The sequence below is a fragment of the Aulonocara sp. 'chitande type north' Nkhata Bay genome, linkage group LG12 (assembly GCF_057382095.1).
Source record: "Aulonocara sp. 'chitande type north' Nkhata Bay isolate Kocher_YH1m ecotype deep benthic linkage group LG12, A_spYH_male_GT1.1, whole genome shotgun sequence".
Lineage (NCBI taxonomy): Eukaryota > Metazoa > Chordata > Actinopteri > Cichliformes > Cichlidae > Aulonocara > Aulonocara sp. 'chitande type north' Nkhata Bay.
The window spans coordinates 20,951,521-20,976,753 of record NC_141355.1 but is presented as its reverse complement, the minus strand read 5'-3'; the positions used below and the strand labels follow the sequence as shown (position 1 = coordinate 20,976,753).

The window sequence follows — 25,233 nt, the reverse complement described above, 5'->3', positions numbered from 1 at the left end:
GAAAACAAAAATCAAACATAGCAGAACAAATTCTATTTAGGTTTATTCAGGAAGGATGTACAAACGCTCAAGTCGCTTCCACACAGGAGTGAGATCGTCATTTCTAATTCACAAATATATATTTAAATAATTACAGGGGCTAAAGTTACAAAGCCAATTAAGTTATCCGACATTAAGAAAGTTACAGTAGTGACTGACCAAAAAGTACCAACACCAAAATGAAAGGCCTATATTTTTAGTTTATGATAAAACCTGAATGAGCTTTGATCTTTTCACACATTTCTTTTGTTTTTCTAAAAGAGAAAACTTTTTTCTGTATAATATAGGAACCAGCTCTAATTTTACTGTTGTTGCGGCGCTGTGCCGATCTAGTTTTTATTGGTGTGCTAAGAAAAAACTGTGTGCATTCTGAAAAATGCAGAGATGTGAAAGTAAACATGCAATAAATTGATATTTTTCTCTTGCATTAGTAGTGTACTGCTGTAAACACAAGCAATAAGGCTCACATGTTCATCATCGCACATAAGCAATGGAAAAAAATACAAAGGTGTCAAAGTCTGAGAGATAAATGTGATTTAGTGAGCAATCGGTGACATACTGAAAGTTAAACAAAAACTGTTGACACACAGAACAGCAGCACTTAAAATAATATAATAGCCTTTAGCTGACATACAGAGTGACTCTTTTTCTCCTTTCCAGCTGTTCGCGATCATTAACACCAGTTAGTCAAATTTGTGTTTATGCACACAGGATGAAGCCGTGAATTTTTATGTGATTGTCAGGTTAATTTATTTATTTTTTTACATATAAAGTGACTGATTAATATTCTGTGGCTTTTTGAATTGTCGAGCATCCCAAACGTGCCGCCGTCTGAACCAGTTTAAACAAATGATATTAATTATGTCATTTGCCCTTATAATCATAACTGAACAAACAAACAAAAGCCTCTGTGGGCTGCTGTACTTCCTCAAATGATCCTAAACCCCTTTCTTCCCGTTTTGTGCAGCTTGACTTTAACCTTGACCTCATTCAACCCTGACGAAATACCCCTGAGCCTTCCTCGGTGAGCATAAAACCCACGTTTGCGTCGTAGAAAAATACACTTTATAGACTGCTTCTTTTATAGAAAATATTCCTTCTACAAAACTGAGCTGAAATGTAACTTTAAAACAAATCTCGACCTAGATTAAATCTGATGTCACCCTACATGAGGAGTTGCTGGGAATTTAGCGGTTAAGCTGCTGGGAAAATTAAGTTGAGTCACAAGTGCGCTGTTGTTCGCTGGAATGATTGACAAAAGCACAAGGCCCCCAGATGGCCTCAAAATGGGCACGAAGTCAAAACAAACTAAGATAATCACACGTAATTAACATGTATAGAGCGTTCTTGGTTCCTGTCACATGTAGTGCAATCGTAGTATACAAGAAGTTACTTTAGACGTCTGTACATAAGCAGGCTCTGAGATGCAGGGCAGGCACAGGGTATAAGAACTGCTTCAGGGATGAATGCATGCACGGGGCCAGAGGAACGGACAATCATGGTTGATTCCCATAAAGAAATCCTCAGTCTGTTTTTCCCATTTTGGCAATCAGCTCGTCACAGATTTTTGTCAGTTCTTCGATCTCTTGATTCTGTAAAAAAACAGAATAGAGGAAAGTAAGTAAATACCGTCTAACCACCAAAAATGCTTTTTTAAAAACTCAGCAGCGCTGTCATTTGACAGAAATCATGACCTAGATACCCAGAAGAAGAAAAAACACAACAAAAGTTTTCTTGTAAGCAGTTTCATGTAGGAACAAATTTCTATTTAGCGAACTTCACTGTAGAAGGAAGTGGCTCGTGATCGTTCAAGTGTGACAAGCTGTAACTAAACTTTCATGGTGTGCACCTCAGCTGTGTGGCAGCGCAAGCCAGCTGCATGATCCCTTTAGTTTAACAAATACAAGTGCAAATCATATGTAAATATTAATCGGATTGTTTCTTTAAGTACGCTTATTTGGAAATGATCCAGTCCAAGTCCAGACTATTTATTGTATTTAACTACTTTTTTGGCTTTTCCCTTTGGGGGTCGCCACAGCGGATCATCTGCATCCTTCTCACCTCATCCCTACTATGGACCTCTGTCACACCACCCTTCTGCATGTCCACCCTGCCTGCACTCTCTTCTTCACTGTCTTATTACTGTATTATTGTGGGGTCATGTATTATTGTAGGGTGTACCCTACAATATAAAGCACCTCGAGGCGACTGTTGTTGTGATTTGGCGTTGTATATAAAAGTGAATTGAAATGCATTGTCTATTGTTTGGATCGCTGACCCCAGGTTAACCTCATCCACCTTCGCCATCTCTGCTCCTTGCAGCTTCACACTTGTCTTGCTTGCTCTTATCTCAAGCGCATACCTCCACCTCTCCAGACTCTCTTGCACTTGCTCCCTACTCTCGCTATAAATGACAATGTCTTCTCTAAACATAATAGTCCAAAGAGCCTTCTGCCTGACTTCCTCTGTCAGCCCGTCCATCACTACTACACACAAAATGGGGCTCAGAGCAGATTTTGTATCCATGATGCAATTCACCTTCTGCTGCAGGGCTTGTTCCAGAGACTCGTTCTTCATCTGTTCCTTCCTCAGGCTGGCGGTCATCGCCATGTTTTCTGCGCTCGCCTTTGCACGCACCTGAGCGATCTCCTCATTAGCTCTAAGAGATGCATGAAATGAGATAATTAACAGAAACTGAATCTGTCGAGTGTTTCGTTTCTTATTGTAGTTTTATATTTGCTCTCTACATACTTGTCCAGTTTCTCCTCTGCATGCAGCTTTAGTGTTTGGTATCTCTGCTCCTCCTGCTTGACTCTGGCCAGATACTCTTGTGCACACTTCTTCAACACCTCTTCATTCTCCACGAGGAAACAAACACAGTGCACCTTAGAAGTAATCTTTACAGTGAATGCTTTTGTTATTCGAATTCTTCCTTTAACTCGAGTCTTTAACTAGAGTAATGCCCTACACTGTGATTTAACACGTTTACACCTAGAAGTCTTTCCAATAGAACCACATAAAGTGAGGAGTCTATTTAAGTCCTGGACCAAACTGAGGTAAAGATTTCAGCATACAATTAGTTTTTATGTGGCATCTGACGAAGATGGGAACCATGAAATATTGATCTAAACCTGTGTTGTTGCTCTTAAGACCACTGCCCTTAATCACAGGATACCATCCAACCTTATTCTGACCTAAATCCTCTTACAATCCTCCAATTTGTGCTACTATCAGCTCATCATCAAAGCACTTGGACTTGACAGGCATATACCCCTTACTTTCTTAAAGCCCTCCAGGGTGCTCTTCATATTTTCGTAACGGCGAAAGACGTCAGAAAGCGAGCGCTCCACTGAGTTCAGGTCTGCCAGGGCAGCGTCTTTCTCCATCGTCACTGTGTGCAAAGCCTTCTGGGCACTCACAGTGTTGCGCTGCTCGTCCTCTGACAGAAGAAGAAGCAGCTATTGTTAAGGCGTGGTACACAACTTTTTCTCAGACTCAACTGCTTGAAATATTGCATTTTTATTCACAAGCAGGAAGGAATTTGGTTTTTCACTGATGCGACATAAGAAATCATAACTGCAGGCTCGATAAGAGATAACACAAATTCTTTGGAATGTTTGATTTAATGGAAAATTTTGATTTGATGGAAAAAAAAAAAATTGTTCAAATATATCTCTCAGTATTTCCACTCACCAATCATCTGAGCAATTGTCTTCTCATATTCTGCAACAATCTTTCTGTAATAAGACACAGAATGGTTTCTAAGGGCTACATATTCATTCATTCTGCTTTTAAAGGTGATAGAGGTGAGATAAGTTAACCTATCGTAGTTTATCAAAACCTTACGCGACCACTCTCATGGTAGTGGCTTCTCATATTTCTAACCTCATCTCATCCACTTCTTTCCTGCAGTCTTCATACTTTTTCTTCCAGTCACTGACTTCAGCCTCCTTAGTGATGATCTGAAAGAAGACGTTTCCTGTGAGCATGAACTGTGTGCATGAATGAAACCTTGTCAAAGTAAAAAAATAAAAATAAATACATAAGTACACTGATGACATGCAACACTGATGAATGAGTGTGATAGAAGAGTGTACCTCCTCTCTGATAAGGGTGAGAACAGCCTGTTTTTCTGCCTCACTGATGCAGATGGAATCCAGGACCTGACTTCCCGTTTTCTGCATCTCACTTCCCCCCGACTTGTTCTTCAATTTGCACGTGTCTTCATACTGCTGAGAGCAGAAGGAAATCAGTCATGCTCTCCTGTGTCTTTTTCTTTTGTACGGGGCTAATAAGCGGTTTACCCACTAAACCGTCGAGAATTTAAAGTTATCTAGGCCACAAACAGTTTTCACTATTTTGGGAAACAGCATTCAACAAAACTCCCATAAAACTGAACAAACTGCACACTTTAACAAAGCTTTTCTCTGTACTGGTTTAGCGTTCAATGCCGTTTTATATTTACACCATATATTCCATGTAAACTGTGCTGTTTTCTTGTTTTTGTGTAACTTTTCTGTTATATGAAGATATTCCACACACCAACTCCTTTCCTTCTCTTTGTTTTCCCTTTTATTTTTCTCTCAAACTGCTCATCTTTCACCTCACACCAGCCGTTGGCTTTCGATCAGCGTTCTTACAGACCTCAATCCTCCTCCTTCTCTCCGTCTCTCTCTCCTCTGTTGTTTTGTCCTTCCCTGGATTACGGCTGTCATATTCTAATCTGCTGAATGATAATTATAATCCATCTGTCACCTGAGCACAGTGGCAGACACTAAATACCTCCTGCAGCACAGTGAAGTCATCGTATCAGTACTGTACTAGTTTTGAGCTCTAAACTGCACACTGAGCATTCAGCCAGACAATCTTTCTATTTTTACTGTGCAGAAGTATCAATTAATTTATTATGAAGCAGCAAAGTACCACTGTTACTTTTACACATAGTGCTGGAACATGCCAGGACACGTCAAAGCCATTGTTTTTAAAGTGAGTGTTTTGTCTGCAGACTGCATTTATACTAGACTACATTTAGAGCCACAAACAACATTCCTGTCACAAGGCAGAAGTTCCAATCATTTTTTTTGGCAAAGTGACTTTTATATATCCTCTGTTTATCCTGCTAAAAAGTGTCACTGATGTAAAAAAAAAAAAAAGTTTTTCAAGACAGAGCTGGCCAAGATGGCAGCAGAAATTGCAACAGATATAATATAACAGTTCCACAAAGATGTTTTAAGTGGCCAAAAAGAAATGGATTCCTTATAATGTAGGTACAATAATGCAGAGTCATAAAGATACTTGCAAAACAGGTAATTTCTTTATTTTATATATAACCATAAATCCTGTTAATTACAGTCTATTTAACAATATAAGTAGAGATGTTACCATTTCTACTTGAAAACTGCCTAAAATTCGGTCTGAACATCAAGGCTGCATTTTGCCCTCTTTTCATCCAGCTAAAATTTGGTCGCAACATCAAAGTCCCACAAATCTCAAAATAATTTGTCCAGTTGTGAATTTAAGGAAGTACGATAGGCATCGGTGCGTTGGTATTTCTCCAAAGTCATATTTATAGCCAAAATGTAGTCCACAAATGGCATTTACTATTTCACATAAAGTGTCATAATTATTGGAGTTATATATGTTACATGGGAAGCTTACAATTAAGTGCTCATTACCATTATTCTTTATTTTTTCTTATAACGTTTTTATTTTTAACACAGACGCTACGCAAACTAGAACAAATGAGAAACAGACTGTCAGTCAAAGACTTGACTCATGAATGTTAAAAGCTTTGCCTGAGACATAAAATATTGCTTTAGCCCCACCTAGTGTTCACTAGATGGTATTATCATGGAGGGTGCAAACAAACAAAGAATATGCACGACAGCTTCTAGTTTGATGATGTATAAATAGACCAGGTTTCTGGCACAACTTCACCTACTTCCATGGAGATGCATGGAGGAGGGAAAAAGACTAAAAAGGTCAAAGCTCCAACAGCACATTGACCAACATGAAAGCCTCAAGCCAAAAATCATTGGTCTAACAGTGAAATTGCTCTATATAGTAAGACTTTTGCTGTCTTTAAATGGATTGTACATGCAGCAGATGTAGGGAAATGACTGGGTGGGAAAATGTGACGGTATCTCACCACAGAGCAGCAGTCTGATGCCTCAGGTTTGGATGTCACCTGGCAATCTTGGACTAGAAGGAAACAGCAGTCACTGGGTCATTTAGTGCCATATAATGTAACAGACTAGGTTACAGTACACAAAATATAAATGTATTCTTCTAAACAACATTTTGTTGCGTAAAATCTAATTGCATTTATTTTTTTTTAAATCATGATGTAAGTATTTCACTCACTACATATATTTGAATTATTGTGAATGTGAGCTGTATTTCAATGCTTCTAGGCCCCCTAGCACATTTTCATAATGATTTTCTTTCACTTTCTCATGCTCATAACTCACAAAGTAACAGGGTTCAATGTGATGCAAAATTACATGTGAAGTTAATGATTACTGTGTATGTGACGGTACAGCAAAGATGACCTAGTTGATGTGCAGTATTGATTAACCCTGGCTGATTGTTTGATCCAAGTGGAAAGCTGATGCAGGCTGACAATTATTAACAGTTATCTGATATTGGGATAGTGTGTGCCCTGTGTACTGTGTGTATTATGGTGAAGTGGCCATGAGAAAAGTAAATACAGTATAAAAGTATAAATAAACCTAAATTAATCATTTGACTCACTGTTCTGGTCCTTTTCTGGTTTGACCCCAACGCTGCTCGCCAGTTTCTCCTCATCTGTGGCGTGGTCTCCATGATGGTCATCCTTCAACAGCAGCAAACTCAATCATCCATAGCCATTGCATGTAGTTTGCAGTGCTAATGAACAAGTCTGAAGCTGCTCAACAGCAGAAAACCTATTAGTGCTTACCTGTCCGTTAAAGTCGTTCTGGATCGGCTGGTTCTGCTTTACTTTGCAGGAGTTCCTAAATATGAAGGCAAACGACAACATCAGCACTAACACAAACAGATCACGTCCGTGTGTGCATACATGTGGACAAGTGTGATGATGAGAAGAGAAATTAGGAGACAGAGGAAGCCTTACAGCTGGGCCGCATAGCTTTGCTTTGTGTGTGCTGAGCTTGCATGCTCTGCTAAAAGTGCTGAATTACACACAGCAAAAAAAAAGCAGATTAATGAAGAAGCTGTTTGCCAAATTTAAATAACATTTGCACAGAGCATTGGAGGGATGTATAGGGTTACCACTAAACCATTTCTCTCATCTACTTAATAAGATGAATTCCACAATTTCTTCCACCTTCACTTTGTGATCAAAGGAGAATTAATGAATGTATGCAAGACAAAAAAAAAGAAAAAAAAAAAAAAAAAAAGAGCTGTAGTTACACCACACAAACATTTCTGCACCTACAGTTACAAAGTACTTACAACAGAACACAGAGGAAATGGACTTGCTCAGCAGTCCTGAGGCCACACAGAGAAAAGGGACACAGCATGACAGGGTTTGAAGGAAAAGGAAGGAAAGACACAGGAGAGGACGGGATAGGAGTCAGGGTAAACACAAGGTGAGTGCAGGATTATTGTTCTTTAGTAAACTGAAAACTGAGGCAAAAACTAGACGGCAGATAAAGCGATCATCCAAACATGTCCTAAACATCTACCTGCCGGTGCTATTTTTACCCTCATATGTTATCGTCCACTCAGATACCCTGAATAACTAAAACTAAAATAAAAAATAAAATCTAGGTAAAAAACAAAACAAAAACACTTTTCTTAAATAAAATAAATAACACTAAAAATAACTGAAATGATATTGTGAACTCACAAAACTAACTATAACTAACTATAATGTGTTTTTGACTTTAATTTGATAAAAATTTGTTTCTTTGTTTTAATCTTCTGTGTTAAGCACATTGAGTTTATGCATAAAGAAATATCAATAAAATTCCGAATGCCATTTCACATCAGGATCATTTTTGGGATATGTTAATAAAACAACAGTTAAGTTGCTTTTTTAACCATCCATTAGTTAAAAAACAGGAAAAAAAAATAACCATGCCTGTGCCGAATCTTTTTTAAAAGCTCGAATTAGTGTTAAATATGGAGTTCTGGTTAAAAACCACCAGAGGGCGATGCTTGACATCTTAACATCGTGCGACAAGGGGTTACAGAAACGTTAAGGAGGTTAATACCTTTGAAGAGAAAAATCTTTTTGCAAAAACAAAGCTTTTCTTAAAAATACTTAATCCAGGTATGAAGACAGGACTTCAACATCCAGCCTTTCATCAGCATCCACGGGTTAAAAGCAGGCATTTCAAATAAAATCTTTTCTGACTGAATTCTAAAACTTCTTAAAATAAAACCAACACTACTGCAAAAAAAAAAAAAAAAAAAAAAAGCATTATTAAACACGATAATGCTGAATATTACTTCTTCATTAGAAAGAAGAGAAGAAGAAAAAACAGCTCACAGGACTTTTTCAAGACACACAACAGGCGACCACGGCTGATTAAAATGGGAACACTTTGATCTCCTAGGTTCATTGAGGACAATAGTGAGCATTCAGTACTGTTCCCTACAGCCACTAAAAGAGAAAAGCACTTGTTCAGCTTGAAAATGTGTGAGTCACCCTGGCTCAGATTCAGCATTTGTGTAACTGCAGTCACCGACTGGAACAGGGATGATTATGGCTGATGACTGGAAAGGACAGGGCTTCGTATACAAGTCTGTAACGTACTCACGTGATAATTGACCCTTTGGGCTCGCAGGTCAGTTTTGTGCTTGGTAGCGAAATGTCAGAGTCCATGTTGCCATTGAGCAAATCCGAATCCACACTAATGTCATGACTGAGAGTCAAGTTTGAATCCGGGCTTGAGTCGGACGTCACCGGAGCCTCGTCATCCACCTCGGAGGGATCGGGTTTGTTCAGCGGAGAGACGACAGACAGCGTCGGAGGCCGGGCAGCCTGTGGAAGAGTCTTTGATGGGGAAATGACCACATCGGGTTTGTTACTGAAGGTGAGATTAAGGTTCTGATCCAAACTGAACCTGCTGTTGTCAGGCGAGGAGCTGGTAAGGTTGTTCAGAGAATCGACCTCTTGGGATGGAGCGGTACCAAGATCCTGACTGGAGACTGTATTCAAAATGTGGTTTGTAACATCAGGAAAAACTGTGGAAAAAAACCGAAAAATAGAAGTCAGTTTATTTACAATTTGGGTATGCTGATTTAAACACATGTGGAGACTAAAATGCGCACTAATGTAGGTTTACGGAAGCTGTTTTCAACTCTCTACAGTGAGAGTTTCAACATTTAGGATGCAAAACCCTAAAAACAGACTCATATGTTGCTGACAGCCTTTATCGATCTACTTGTGCCACAGGGCTGCAAAGATATTTTTAATGTGACTGTGATCCTGAAGAGCTGTATCGAAAGTGATCGAGAGAAAACAGCTGTAATAAAATCAGGATCTGTGTCAAACAAGCTTCTGTACAGGATCACTTGCAAAGGATCCAGTTATGTTTTGGTGAGGCAGGTGAAGAGGGAGCCAATCTCATCTGAGATTTGCAGCTGGAAAAATTATATAGTTCAAACACTTAACATGCTGACAAAGAGTCAACGAACTGCTCCGTACAGACTACAGAACTGAAAATCTAGAAACAAAAAGAATCCTCTATTTAAATGTCACTACTTAGCTAGTTTGTCATATAAGTTAACTAGTTAACCTTTGTACTGTGAAAAAAAAAAAAAGAAATTAAATGAGGGAAAAGGGCGAGCTAAGACGGAAAACACCTGGATTCAAAGGTTGAGAGGTGTGGCCCAATACTTTTGTCCATATAGTATATTGTGAGGTGGAGCGGGACAGCTGGCCATCGGAAGGTTTACTACCCAGCTCCCCATCAAGGTTATTACAATTTTTTTTTACCTCATTTATCTGAATTCTTTCTTTTGTTTGATTACATTGTCCCTCTGTTCAGCACTTTGGCCGGCGCTTGATGTCTTTTAAATGTGCTATACAAATAAAGCTGACTTGACCTGACTTAAACTACAAAAAAGGGTTAACTCTAATAAAGATAAAAACTAGATTTTCGACAAAGAAATTACCTGAAACTATTTAGTGAGCTTGGAAACTCAGCAGACGTTCTGAGTTTCAGTTTAGTAACAATTTCATTACAACTTGCCTGATGAGGCTTCGATGGATGTGTTTGTAAAGACTTTGGATGTATACAAGACTGTGACACTGTACTGGTTTCCTTGCATTTGGCCTCTGACATATGTACTCCATTCAGTAATAACAAGGACTAAACTTAAACTAAACACTTTCAAACAATAAAAGCTAAACTGATGCAAGAAAATCCACTGTGGAAACTAACTAACTGAAACTAAATTAAACAAAATTTCAAAATGAAATTAAAATAAAAAACTACTCAGAAAATACAAAAACTATAATAACTCTGCTCCCCATGGCTGCTTGTCACAGTTCCACTGGGCAAGATACTGAACCCTGAGTTGCCCCTGATGCATCCACCATAGGTGGATGGATTAGAAGGCACATAATATACTGTAACTTTGACACTAACATTTTGCATCATAATTTGCTGCTAATGAAAGAATACAATAGGGGTGTTAACCAACATGTTAAATGTAATAACTTGTGCAAAGCATTGCTATCTATAAATCCACTCCTCCAGTTCCTCCAGACTCTCTGATTGTAAACCACGAAACCTCACATCCCCGTCCTGTGTCTATGTTAAAACTGCATCTGTCTCTGGAGGATTTAACCTTGTAGTGATTCATGAAACTTTTCCTTCTCCTGTTAGAGCACTTAAAATGGCTGCTGGCTTCCTCAAAGAACACTTCATTTCCTGTGTCCTTATACATGTCTTTAAGAGCTAGCTAACAACCACAGCAGCAGCTGAATCACACTGCTGCTGAAACACAGGAATCTCTATAACAAGTCAGACCCCCTCACCCATCCACATACTGTTAAACTTACAATACTACGCCCGTTAATAACGCAACAGGGACCTCTCCGTACGCTAACATGAATCGAGGCTTTGTGGTTTCAGCTCTTTCTCACACAGTTTGCTCTGATCGAATGCTAACGTGAGGCTAACTGAATCACAGAATAAGTTCAACTAAGCTTCAGCTGAAATCAGGATACTTTCGGGCACACAACAGAAACGCCCTTTGGAGACAAGGAACAGATGTAGAGGAACCACACCCAGTCATGCAAAGGACGTATGCACCACCACCACGTGGCTTAGCAACAAAAACAACATCAAGCTGAATTACAGATTCACAGCTCACTGAAAAAGAAAGCAACAGAAGACTGAACAGAGAAACAAATACAAGCATACACACAACTGCCTAAGGTTTCATCTTCATTATTGTTTAAATAATACATCTAGTTAGATTGTGGTGTGTGGATGTTCCCAAGAAAAGGCAGTAGTTTCCCAGAACCACAAGTCTTCTAATTATAGGGAACCCGAGTATCAGTTTCTCCACATTTGATCTTTTATTCATGAAACTAACCCAGATTTTTTTAACTTAACGTGACTGTTTCAGCCCAAAAACTACTTTCAATAACAAATACGGTAATCTCTATTACTGTGTGGCATAGCTTCACATATACTGTGGTTACAAAACACATCCGTGCAAAATGGACACAACATATCCACACACACAGACGAAATCAATAACTTTTTAATCATCATTAAAGGACATGGAGAAACACTTGTGACAATCGCATTTGCTTCCACACAGAAACGCCATCGCCATGGTAATGCCTGGTACTTGTGTCTGTGCGTGTCTGAAAGCAGGACAGCTGAGGAAGAGGGGGTGAGAAGCACCCCAGTAGGCCTTGCTGGCAGGTTCAAAAAGAGAGGATTCAGCCTGCGTCATTTGCAAGTCTGTGCCCCACTGAAGTGAGCTCATTTACATGTCTGATTACCTTTCATAAGCACACTTTGAGCAGATCACAGTACGCCGATCCGAGACCAGATTCTGGCACGCTAAAACTGCATAATGAGCAACATAATATTCCCAGTATGAAGTTACACAAAGCAACTTTGCATTGTCTGAACATTTTAAACGCACACTAGCGTAAATACTACTGTTACAACAAAAGTATCACTTTTCTCCAAATTACAAAAGAAAGCAAAAACAAATCCAACCCAAAAGAGAAGGCATAATTATGAAAGTATTAGTCTTCAACAAGCTATTATTCTTAAGTAATAACAATAACTGTGACATATTTCTTTATGTCCGCCTGTCTAAACTGACTCTCAGTGCAGATTTAGATCAGACATCTTAGCAGCTACCTGAGAATTAGGCCAGGTATTGTTTGAAACGCTTATGGATTATCTGTGCTTCCGTACCAATACAAATACATGTTATAGAAAGTATGGAAGACTAATTTTCAGCATTGTGTGACACAAGAAAAACCGGCTTGTTACCCAGCCCCACCTGTGAGTGTCAGCAGTCAGTCCGATTAGGCTTCATGCGCAGAGGTGCTTTTAACACCCCTCTCAGAGCTAAAACAAAATCACAAATGATTGGAAATATGTGGCATGGTCCATTATCCTGATGTAAGCAGACATTCAGGAGTCGACTGTTGCAGCCACAGTGTAGGACAGGGCGTAGGTGCTTCATCCCAACAGCACTCAGACTGCACAATAACCACGCAGGATAAATACCAGCTAAAAAACCCATCTGTAAACATTATCATTCCCACTGCACTGTAAGTACATATATAAAAAAAATCTGTGTAATTTACTGCATTTGGTAACCATTTGTCCATACAAATCGGGGTGATAGGGTTATTTATTTATTTATTTTTACCACATCTTTAATTAACTTTATCTTCCTGAGCCTTGTCGTGATAACTTAATTTTCTCAGTGCGAGATTAATTGTGTGCATGTCTATCAGAAGACACACAGGCACAGTGTGGTCATAAAGGGATGGACATGGTCAACAGTTACACACCCTTACATCATACAGCAGAATGTATACATGTTTTCATGCTGTTTAACTCACTTAGATCATCTTTCTTACCCTTCCTTAATCTCAGTTTGCTCATATTAACCATGTCTGTGTGCCTAAATGCTGCCATGTCATTGGCTGATTAAATAACTGAATATGTGTAGCTAATAGAATAAATGTGGTTTACCAATTTTGTTAATCAGGTTTTCATTTTCTCAAGCAAAAAGCTTATTTTGTTTATGAAATGACTAGAAACCAATTCATGTCTGTTAAATAAGAGGACACAGAGTCATTGCCTTTTCTGTACCACCAATCACGCTCATCCTGCAGGTAGGGTGGATTATGACAAGTGTACGAACACTGGGCTAGCTAAGCAGCTGAGCAATCTCACCTGAGTGGTTGGAGTTGTCCAGTTGGCCCAGCAGCTTCACAACACTCGGAGACTCGGCCTCTGGAGTCTCAAAGGTCCCCTCGGAGTCCGAACTGTGAGACAGAGGAATGAATAGATTCATGAACCTGAGCTACAACTGAGCTCAACTATTCATGGTATTATCTGGAATTAAAAGTCAAATGTTGCCTTTTGAAAATAAAATGTGCTGAAAGTGTGAAAACACAATATACAACATTGTATTTGCAAAAATCTTTAGAAGATGGGATAAAAATAAACATCACATTGTCTGGTTTAAAGAAAGCGTTTCAGACAACGGTGTGCTGTCTGTGAGAACAGAGAGGCACTTAAAAGCTTCATAAGCTGCACATATGTCCTACAAACAGCTACTAAATTATGTTTATAAAACTTTGAATGCTGTTTTGGGGCGTTGGATCGTCTTGTTCCTTCTAACAAACACAGAACAGGTTTTCAGTATGGAATTCATGTTTTTTTAAGTGACCCAAGCACAATAGAGCTGAAAGTTCAAAGTGACCAAACATAAAGTGCTTTTATTTTAAAGGAAGTTAGAGGAAGGGAGAGGAGAGGAAGTGAAGCACTACAAGGCCACCTGCATCCTTTGCTCTTTAGTAACGACACACTGTGTCCCGCAACACACAAACACAGACACACACGCAGTCTTTGGGTCTGCTGTGTCAGCTGCCACGGCAACCAGCCACAATTTATTTCCAAACTGTGGAGAGACTTAAAAAAAAAAGGAGGGACATCAACAGCAAGGGTTTGTGTGTGTGTGTGTGTGTGTGTGTGTGTGTGTGTGTGTGTGTGTCAGTCACTTCAAAGCACATCAAAATGTCTGCACTCTAATGAAAGACAGCACAACAAGCAACAAAGCTCACAGTCCCAGCCACACTTCACCTCTGATAACCAGCTCACACAAACACACTGACACTCTGGGGCTCCATACAACCCCACCATCAGCAGCTAATCCTAATACACATAGCCACTCACCCCCTCACTGTGTACACACACACACACACACACACACTGAGTCACATCCCAGTGACGGCCCCAACGGCTGCAATCTTGGAAGGTTACTTAGAGACTAGAAATGGACAAGAAAGAAAATCTAAAGCTTTGGAAACTGTGGGGTTTTTTTCTCCTGCCCACAGTTTTCAGCAACTGTTCTCCAACTACCACAGAGCCCTCACAAACACCCAAACACACATAAAAACAGGCCTAGGCAGTCCTACCGTTGGTTTCTCAAAGAAACATAAAACACATAAAACAGACACTCGTGAAACAGCAACCTGAGCGCCTGTGTTTTAAACAAGAATCTGTTTTTAGCAAATGATAGCATCATCAATCCTCAGCACAGGAAAGCATCAGAGATTATCACAGCTCTGAGCAGTTTGTCTGCTGTAAGTGATGCTCTGTCTCTTTGTATACAACCACCACCTGTCAGCATGACTCAGGGAAGTCATCACACAAACACCCACATTCACAATCAACCTGCGAGAGTCCGTGGCATCAAATCTTCTCTATCAGAGTGTATTTATTATACTGCAGCAGCTATGTTTCTCTATTCACTTCATGCACTCTTACATGTCTTCTCCGTTATTCTTCGCTGCGGGCTGCCCATCATCAGCTGAACCTCCAGTCACTGCTGACCACGTCCATTTCGCCCACTGGACCGGCGACAACCAGGACATCCTTGCGACACGTTCAGTTCCGAGTGTGACGACACTTCTAAGAATTAATAGTGACCTTCCTCTTCCTCTGTTTCGATTACTACTGCTGTCAACGAAACTGGCAGTTTATCTTGGAGTGCCGCAAGAAAAGAAAAGAAAAGAACGGCGAACACGAGTGCACGATCTGTGTTTTTGATTCTCTTCCTCTTCTTTTGCCTTGTCTGTTTGCTGTCTCACTTCCTCCTCTTGCTTAGCCGCTCAGATTTCCCATCCTGCTCTTCTGCTTTGTTGACGTTCGTGAGAGAGAAACGTGCCTCACACTGCTGCAGCTGCTTCTGTTGCCGCTCTGCTCTAAACAGCACTGACTCACACGGCACAGATTACTGGAGCATCAGTATTCACTCCTCCCTCTGCTCCCCTCCTTTTTTCACTCTCCGCTCTGTCTGGGCGGACGATCAGCTGGTTAACAGACATCAGCTCGCCCTGCTCCCACATGTTTGCTAACTCTCTTGTTTATCCTCAGGAGTTTGCCTTTCCCCGCGCCGATCCTTTCAGGGTCAAGCGAGGAGAAGGGGGGAAAGGAGAGCCAAAGCTTCCTGTTTAAAGAGGCAAGAAGGGTTTTCTCTGGGGCAGACAGACTACTACAGAGAAAGTGGATGAGGTGATCAGGCTAAGGGAGAAGAATTAATAGGGCATATATACATTTTAAAAGCTGTAAGTATATGAAGTATTCTGAAAAGACTGGTGCAAATGCTATCTGGAAATTATACCCTGCTGTAAAGCCCATTTACTCAACATCACCCCCTCCCCCCACAACTATAAACCTTAAAGCACTCATTTATACATCATGACACAAGCATTTCTGAGCATTTCACAAACTGCTAGCTACTATGCTTGTCACACAAAACCTCTAGAGTTGTAAAACTATCCAGTCAGCCACAGCTCTCTCAAGAAAAATACCTTTTTAATTCAACGAGCCAGAGAATGACCAGACTGCTTTGAGCTGATAGAAAGGCAACAGTCAAGATAAGCAGAAGAACATCTCTGAATCGAACCTTGAAGCTGAGAGGCTATAACAGCAGAGGACCACGCAGTCCTACTCTTGTCAGCTCAGAACAGGAAACAGGCTCAGCTCACATGGGCAAAAACTTGGCTGATCAGAAATCATGAAAGCATCAATCCATCCTGCCTTGTATCAACGGTTCAGGCTGGTGATGTTGGCGTAACGGTGTGGGGAATATTTTCTTGGCATATGAGCATCGTTTAAACCTCATAGCCAAACCTGAGTATTGTTGCTGACCACATCCATCTCTTTATGACCACAGTGTATCCAGGACCATGGATAACAGACTATCAGGATAAAAGTCAACTTTTGAACATGACACTGAGTTCACAGTAAACAAATGGCCTCCGCAGCCACCAAAACTCAATCCAACAGAGCACATCTGGAATGTGGTGGAACGGGAGACTCACATCTTGGATGTACATTTGACAAATCTGCAGCAATTGTGTGATTCTATCATGTCAACATGGACCAACATTTCTGAGAAATATTTCCAGTTGAATCTGTGCCACAAAAAATTAAGGCAATTCTGAAGGCAAAAAGAGGTCAAGGCCAAGGCACATCTCACAAAGTGGGTGGTGTATGTACTCTGAGAGCTTTCCAGATGCGATAAAATCTTTACAACTTTGGCTGCTTTAAAAACAGACGTCCTGGCTTTTTATTATCATGGATTGAAGGATGTTTCTTACAAATTAAATGACTGAGATGTTGCTCAGTCAATTTGCTTAGTGAGACTGAAAGGTACTTTAGCTGTAATTTGCTGTAACAGTTTGACTTGGCAACACAGAGGCCCGCATGAAAAAGAGGATTCGAGATTAAATATTTCTAACGAGGACTAACAATAGTCTCTTTACCTTTATAATAATGCAGGCAAGTAAAATCTGAGCTGAGAATAAAGTTGCTGATCTAGTAATATGTCATCAACTAACAGAGCTACTATTCACTTAAACGATCCAAGCCAGCCTGAGGACAAATCAATACAGCAAACCTAAATTCAGCAGTAACGATGCAGCTCAGCACGACACCGGCAGAATAAAGCATTTCGCTGAAAGCTTCATCGTTGCTCACACAAATGCCTCTGAGGTTGCTCATGGGTGGCTTATGTAAGTCCAGGCTTTCACATTTATACCTCTCTCCCTTTCTCTCTCTCTCACACACACACACACACACACACACACACACACACACACACACACACACACACACACACACACACACACACACACACACACACACACACACACACACACACACACACACACACACACACACACACACACACACACACACACACACACACGGTATCTAGGCCAGATGAGATGTATTCTCTGACAACAAAAAAACATGAACCATGAATAATCTAATAACAGGAAGAAGCTCCAACTACTGTGAAAAAAGTGACCTGGGAATGAGAACGAAAGCATTTTATTGCTTATGCTTTTTATTTGAAGGTGCCCGTCCTGCCATTTACTGCTCCCACAAAACACGTGGAAGGAAAGACAGGAGCGCTATTATCACACTGAGCAGATCCACAGATACACGCAGGCAGCAAGAGAGGGAAAGATTAACCAGTGCACTCACACATATTTTTTTTACACACTGGCGAACACATAAAAAGAGGCTCTGTTCAGCCTATGATGAGTCGACAGCGAAAACAGAGCAAATGAGAGCCATGGCAACCGGAAAAGACTGATTTAATTAAGCGCACAGAGACGGGGGAAGTGTTAGAAAGGCGAGAGGCAGAAAGAGGGAGATAATAGAAATGAAAAGATCTGGGATATGAAAGAGAAAAGAAAAAGAACGTTTGGGGCGGGAGAAGAATCTCAAACATTTGTTTGTGCTTGCTTTTAGTCGCCTTTGTTCCCTTATCAGGACAGATGAGAAGACAAACCTGTCTGTCCTAGAGAGGACGGTCTGCCTGCAGCTAACAATGCCCTTCAAGCAGCACACAAAGGTGAAGTGAAAAGGCCATGCAAGATTATTTATTCAATTTCAGTTACAACAATGGCTTTAGATCTTAAAACCAAGCCAGCTGTTTGGAAACATTTTAGTCCAGTGTAGAATGAGAAATACAAGTTTATTCAAAGTTCAAATAATCACGATCATTAAATAATCATAATAAAGTAGCCATATGTGATATACACTATGTGCTGCACAAACTTTTCACCCTGCAACACCTGGAGATGTGAACTGGCCATACGAGGAAAACAGTAAGTAAAACAGTACACCGTCTGTGAGTGGAAATATCCCTCACTCTCTCCCTGGCAGAGGCACAGACCGCAGACAGAAGCAGGAGGAAAATACAAGGGGAAAAAAAATCAACTCTTATGTAATACCTTGAAACCACAAATAGCACACACAAGTAACAGTGGCAAAGCCCACACATACACGTTCTCCTATAAGTGGTCATCGGCTCTCGTAGTAACACACACACACACACACACACACACACACACACACACACACACACACACACACACACACAAAGAAACGACTATGGCACATTAAAAAGGCACACTCCTACACACTGGACCACGTCTATTATATGGGTGTGCTGTCAGTTAATGTAGCAAGAATGCACATCGTTAATCACGGAATAAATGTTGACTGAAAGCAGCATGTGTGGTTACGAGCTAAGAATAAATCGGCCGTGATAAACATGTCTGTGAGACGCAGCAGAGGTGATGTGATACTGGATGAGATAAGTGTGTTTGTGTGTAGACTAAGAAGGAATTAGTGGGGCATCCCAGCTATCACAAACTGTTTATTTCTATGCCTAATCCATTGCATGATGATATAAAGTTAGCCGCCCGACGCTCACTTTAGCGCCAGTATAAAAGTTTACACACTGCCTGTAAATACTCTTTGTCCTTAGATGAATACTATGATTTCACTTTGAAATTTATCAAGTATTTTTTAAATTTGGACATTCTTGCGTTTCCCTCTTCATCAGCTGGACAAAAGCTCACCTTTTCACAAAAAGTGGCCCTGTGTCTCACGAGACGAGCAGATTGCTATGATAAACTGTTGGAAATGTTGCCTTTATACCCAAGGAATACTACACTATTGTCACTTATTGTCTCTTATTCACGTCTTACATTTTTATTTTACATCTTTTAGTCTGCTCTGTGTATTTTATGGTATTATTTGGCTTTTTTGTCTTTCTCCTGGCCGCAAGACACATTTTACCAGAAAAAAAAATAAAGTTAAGCTGTAGCTGAAATGACTTTGGTCAGCCCCAAAAGGTTACAAAGCCTTTGATTATAACAGTCATCCCAACCTGACTTTATGTTTCTATCCCCAGTACAGCTAAGAATAACAGAGTCATCAGCATGTTTTGTGTCCCGTGTAATTGCAGCTTACATTCTTTTAATGTTAGATTTCAGCTCCGGCTGTGTTTCAATTAGAAGCTGCATTCGAGTGAATGCGCAAAATGTCATCCTTGAATGGTTCTTCTTTGATCAACAATCACACAGCACAAATGCTAAACGGCAAACATGTCATGTGACGTACACACCAGTGCTACTGCGTCCAACCTCAAATGGCTAAAATTAAAAAGTAACATTTTATTTTTTTATTTTTATTTTTTTTAACAGATTCAACTTCCACTTGGTGGAATACAAACATAACAGAGCCTGGATTCCCTTTTAAAGACAGTTGCCATGAATTCCTGAAATAAGTCACTTTTCCCATAACTTTTACATAAGAGCATGTTTAATGTCTCACAAAAGACAGTCTGTTGTAATATTATCTAATCCAAACGGAACACTATGTTGGCTTCTTAAAAGATATGGCTCCATCTAGTGGTCATTTTTTGGAACTATTCCTCACGTAAGAAAAACGAAATGACACAAAGGCCAACACTAGCTTCAGTCAGCGATTCAATAATACAAAACATGGATGCAAAAGGAGTGGACATGACACAAAAAATAAATGTAAAAAAAAATCATGTGTCATCTTTGGCAGCCTAAATATTTCACTCCTGATGGGATGGGAGTGTCCTCTTTAAAAATGTTATATGTTCTCCATAGAACACAAGGGGTCACTGCATGATTAGATTTATATGAAAATGGTGCCAGTTATTCACAAGGGCCTTCAAAATCACCAAATACTAACCCAGTTGAACACCCGTGGGAGATTTTGAACAGCTCTCTCTCCAAAACCATCATCAAACCCCAAGATGAAGAAATAATAGCCCTCACCCCTCCAGTGAGGTTACACAGACTTTTAGAATTAGCAGAGAATTAGAATCAGGTTGTTCTTGCTGCACTTGTTGCCACATCAACTTACTAAAAGAATTTATGGTATTTTAATTTTTCATCTGTCGGTAGGTGGAAACCTGATGCTGTTGTTAATAATTACTACCCCATTTCCAAAAAAGTTGGTATTCTGTGTGAAATGTGAATAAAAACAGAATTCAAATGTACCATGTTAAGAAAAATACGAGGTCATTTTGAATTTGGCAGTAACAGATCTCTCTTTTAACAACAGTCTGTAAACATCTGGGAACTGAGAGACCAGCTGTTGGACTCTGGGGAGAGGAATGTTCTCTAATTCTCGCTGGAATATCGGATTCTAGCTGCTCAACAGCCCTGGGTCTCCTTTGTTGTATTTTCCATGTCATGATGCTCTGAGTGTTTTCAGTTGGTGAAATGTCTGGACTGCAGGCAGGTCAGTTCACCACGCGGAATCTTGTACTATGAAGACATGCTCTTGTCATTGATGAGGCATGTAGTTTAGCATTTTCTTGCTGAAATATGCAAGACCTTCCCTAAAAAAGCCTGGATGGTTGCTCACCTCACCTACTATAAAAGGATGCTGCATCCATGTTTTCCCAAAGGAATTCCAGATTCATCTGACCACAGAACAGTTTTCCACTTTGCGTCTGTCCATTTTAAATGAGCTTTGGTCCAGAGAAGTGAGCAGCATTTATGGATCCCATTCACATATTAATCGTCTGAACTAAAACAGACAATCAATATGGCATGAAAGTTTTAATCTGCATTTGTGGATGGCAGAGTGAATGGTTTTCCAGAAAAGTTCCTGAGCCAATGCAGTGAGGTTTGTAAATGCAGTTTTCCTGCAGATTTGTGAATCTGTCTATCGTTACTTTTCCAGTCTTTTGTTGCCTCGTCCCAACTTTTTTTTTGCTGCCATCAAATTTAAAATGACCAAATATCTTTCATGAAACTGTAAAATGTCTATGTTTAAACATTCAACAGCTTTTCTATGTTCTGTTGTGAATAAAACATTTTTGTCTATGAAATTTTAGCAGTTCAGAATTGCAAAGCAGTAAACTATTTTATCTTAATCTGATGTGCTGATCAGAGCTGTGATTAAAATTTTGGTGGGACAGCAGAAGATTTTCAGATTTCAGTCTGGGCGGTGGCATTCTTCAGTTTGGGAAGGGCTGTTATAAAAGACACACAGAGATAAATTTACACAAAGAGAGACTGGTGCTCCAAATTCTTTGGTATGCTTTTGGGAAGCACATCGCGAAAGAGTACCTGAATATTTTATAGAGAACATTCAATTATTTGCGTCAGAGTGGAAAACTAGCTCGGAGTGAACACAGTTACAATCATCAGAGCCGAAGCCCTTGCAGTGCTGCAATGCACTAAAATAACCCGACTGACAGCGACATGATAAAACAAAGAGAGAAAGAATGAGGCGATGAGATAATAAGAGAGGACTGATGCACAGGCACCAGCTGAGCTACTGTTTTGGACTACAACAGGAACAAAAGAGCACACAATTCCCACACTACAGTTCATGTCCATAGTGTGGGAGGGAGTCGACACACCCCACTGCAACTTATGTTTGTATTTACATTCATATCTTCAAATCAAATCAAAACAATTTTAACTGCCATTAGAAAGCCAATATAGCTATACTTATTCTTAACTGCATTTCAACATCCAATGTATGGTGCAAATCAAAGTTTTTACCTGTTAACTTCACAATTATTTAGCCGTGATTTTCATCTTTATGCTGGTAATACCCCACAGCGAAGCCTTATGCTTAAAATCAATGCTTATCCTTAGATTTGTCACATCTTCATGTATTCACAATACATGAAGACAGTGACATTTCACTCCACGTTAGATTGATTTGTACCATGGAGAAGGAAATGAGCTCCAAATGCAGGGCAGCTTTTTCCCAAGTGAGACTCTCTCTGCGTGTTCAGGGGTTTTGGAGAGCAAAAAAAAAAAAACAAAAAAAAAACAGTGTACATCTAAGACTGCTCCAGTTAGGATATAAAATGGATGATGAAGCCAACTAAATTTAGATCCTAAGCTGAAAGCTCCTATCCCACAGCAGTGTTTGGTTTCCCAGTGTTCTCTCAAAGAGGACCCCAACCCCCATCTGACCTTACAAAAACACAGATGGATACAGAAGACTGGAGTATGCTTGAGCGGTGAGATTTTTTTTAAACCAGCTGAGCATTTCTTAAACACGGCTTTGTCTCAGTGTTTGTCCCTTTGAGTTCTCTGCAGCTTTTTCTTACAGTTGCTCTCTGTGTTCTGCTGCCATCTCCAAAATAATATCAGTTTCAGTACATGGCGGCAGTGCTTCTCATATTAACAGCCACTGACAAGAACCACAAAAATAACACACAATGCGAAACTGTTGTTTCGCTACAAGGAGCTTAGAAAAGCTTTTAAGTAGGACGAAGTGAAAGGACTCGCTCTTTGTGACAAAGGATTAAGAAAAAGAAGAGGATGAGTGGTGACTGGGTGCTTTCTAGCCTCAGCTCAAACATTTAAATGTCCTTTTTTTCAATATAAGTGTTCCAGACAGCTGCGGTTTTCACATCTCACGGGTCTTTAAGGATGTCAAACATGATGCATGAACGAAACAGGAATCTGCAGTACCTGAAAGAAATGGACTGCACAATTTGTACGATTAACGCAATGCAGATTAGGGTTAGAATTAGGGTCACAGCGGCATAATCAAAACCTGCCAGCAGCATTGTGTTTTATACTGTGGTAACTACAGCAGCTGTCAAAACTGAACTGCTTTGGACCTTCAGCTCATGTTATCAGCTGCGCCACTCCTCAGTCAAGCTCGCTTGCTTTCTGCCTTTAGTCTGATTTGAATACCTAACTAGTATTCAAACTCCCACGATGGGCAAATTTGCCTAGCACAGAAAGTCCTGTTTGCCTCAGTGCCCCAAAACTGCACTTTGATTCCTTATCTCCCACTTCTCTTCCTCCTCACTGACAGAAGCATCCACGTTAGACAAAACACCAAAGAGCTGGAGCATCTCCCCATGCTCACAGACAAACATACAAATGAAGAATCTAGCCTTACATGCTGTTCTTCTTGCGAGGAGAGCTGACAGATCCCTTCCTGTGCTGGCTGAGAGAGCCCCCCATGGCAACAGCAGCGTCTGTGCTTGGTACAGGTACGTCTCAGATGTCTTCTTCCACTTCCGAGTTTCACCTCTGTGTCTCCTCCCGACAGTCTGGCTCAGCTTCAGAGCAGCGCGACACACTGCTCCTCATGGCTGACTAGTTATTATTTAACCAAGCGGCCTCTCCTCTTTCCTCTTTCACAGACTCTGTTGATGCTCTACGGAGCATCATCAGCACTACACGTGAATGGTGACAAGTCCCGCCTCCTTGCTCTACTTCCCAAGCTTCATCATCTCCCTCTCTCTCTCTCCTTCAAAACACACACACACACACACACACACACACACACACACACACACACACACACACACACACACACACCCCAGACCAATAGCACTGCCCTTTGGAGAAAGACAGAGAGGTTAAATGTGTGTGTGACGGGGGAAAATTAGGATCAAGCATAAAGAGTTGGACAGGAGGCAGATACAGTGTGTGTACCAGTGTGTCACGGGGGGGGGGGGGGGGGGGGGGGGGGGTATCTGGCAGACTTGACAGAATTGTTTAAGACAGAGAGAGCCTCTTCTATTGTTCGTGGGCTGAATAACAGATCTGACATCCAGGGGGAGGGAAAGAGTTGGTGGCATAAAACACAGCTCCACTTGTTATATCACATTCCTGCTACCTGCTGTCACCCAAAGCCCCCTCCCCCAAAAAAGAGATTTAACATGACAACAAACATGCCCTTTCACTGTAAGGAAGTATTGTTTGTACACTTTCATTTCTCATGTTGATTGGTTAGATTTTGACCTCTTAACCCTTAATCAGCCTCTAAGTTTACTTCAGAATCAGGTCATTGTGATTAACATGACAAGAGGCTTAATCGAGGCTGATAAAGACTAAACACTGTTGTGAAAATAAAAAAAAGCTATTGTTTAACCATTAATTTGAAGGAAAGCGCTTATAGGGTTGGTCCAATCCTCATGCTGAGTCACAGTGCAGCAGAGACGATTAATTAATAAATAAAGAAACCACAGCTCTTGATACAAGTCAGTCTGACCACGTCTGTCTCTAATGATTAAAGGAAGAATGGTTTAAAACCTCAGAGTGTTGCAGGGTCAGTAATTGGAGTCACCCAAAAGCTATAGCACATAATTTCCTCCCACTGAAGTGAATCACACGAGGCTCAGTATGGAGGTCCCAGCTTTTGAATGACACATATTTTTACCCAACAGGGACAACTACGGAAATGCGCTGAAAATATAAAAGTACAATTTACCAGCTATTACTACAAGCATGGACTCTTTTGTGGTCTCTCAGTTTGGGAGCTACTGTTTTATCGTTTTTTATCGTTTGACCTGCAACATGCATTAAAAAAACCCACGAGCATTAAAACGAAGACAAACACCTCTGACAAAAAGCTTTAAGACTAACCGTAAAAACAAGTTCAAGACTTTGACTTACCTCATTGCTTTTGCCAAAATCTGCAGGCCAACTCAACCGCTGCGACTGATAGTGTGTTTATCGCTTAACTGCGCATGCCCGAGTGATTTGCTATAGTAACGACAATGAGATCGTTACATCTGAGAATTATGAGCTGCGTCCTTCGTGTGTGGTTTACTTTTTTTTGGCTGCTCTTACTTACTTTAAAACATCCCCTCGTCTTTGTTTGAAGGATTTATTACTTTGCA

General features: G+C 40.4%; 1 protein-coding gene across 4 annotated transcripts; it reads right to left on the bottom strand.

Moving 5' to 3' along the window:
• Window positions 1-27: 27 nt before the first annotated feature.
• On the bottom strand, window positions 28-25,080 carry LOC147317349 (transforming acidic coiled-coil-containing protein 1-like). 4 transcript variants are annotated; one of them, XM_086314194.1, is made up of 13 exons: window positions 25,007-25,080; window positions 13,440-13,531; window positions 8,808-9,234; window positions 6,980-7,034; window positions 6,793-6,874; window positions 6,188-6,240; window positions 4,137-4,271; window positions 3,925-4,001; window positions 3,733-3,776; window positions 3,318-3,478; window positions 2,791-2,897; window positions 2,578-2,698; window positions 28-1,631 (listed from the first exon to the last, which is right to left on the bottom strand). In XM_086314194.1, the coding sequence occupies exons 1-13, from the start codon at window positions 25,009-25,011 to the stop codon at window positions 1,563-1,565; spliced, it is 1,428 nt and encodes a 475-aa protein (XP_086170320.1). In that variant the 5' UTR covers window positions 25,012-25,080; the 3' UTR covers window positions 28-1,562. The 4 variants fall into 4 exon arrangements, with proteins under 4 accessions (XP_086170320.1, XP_086170319.1, XP_086170317.1 ...); XM_086314193.1 differs by lacking the exon at window positions 25,007-25,080 and adding an exon at window positions 23,502-23,788; XM_086314191.1 differs by lacking the exon at window positions 25,007-25,080 and adding an exon at window positions 15,039-15,543.
• Window positions 25,081-25,233: the final 153 nt, after the last annotated feature.

Excerpts from the sequence above, each read along its gene's own strand:
- LOC147317349 (XM_086314191.1), bottom strand. The coding sequence starts at position 15,145 with ATGTCCTGGTTGTCGCCGGTCCAGTGGGCGAAATGGACGTGGTCAGCA. Across the intron at positions 3,479-3,732 it reads GACAATTGCTCAGATGATTG|AGGACGAGCAGCGCAACACT; the intron begins GTGAGTGGAAAT and ends TTCTTCTGTCAG. Across the intron at positions 2,699-2,790 it reads GCAGAGGAGAAACTGGACAA|AGCTAATGAGGAGATCGCTC; the intron begins GTATGTAGAGAG and ends TGCATCTCTTAG.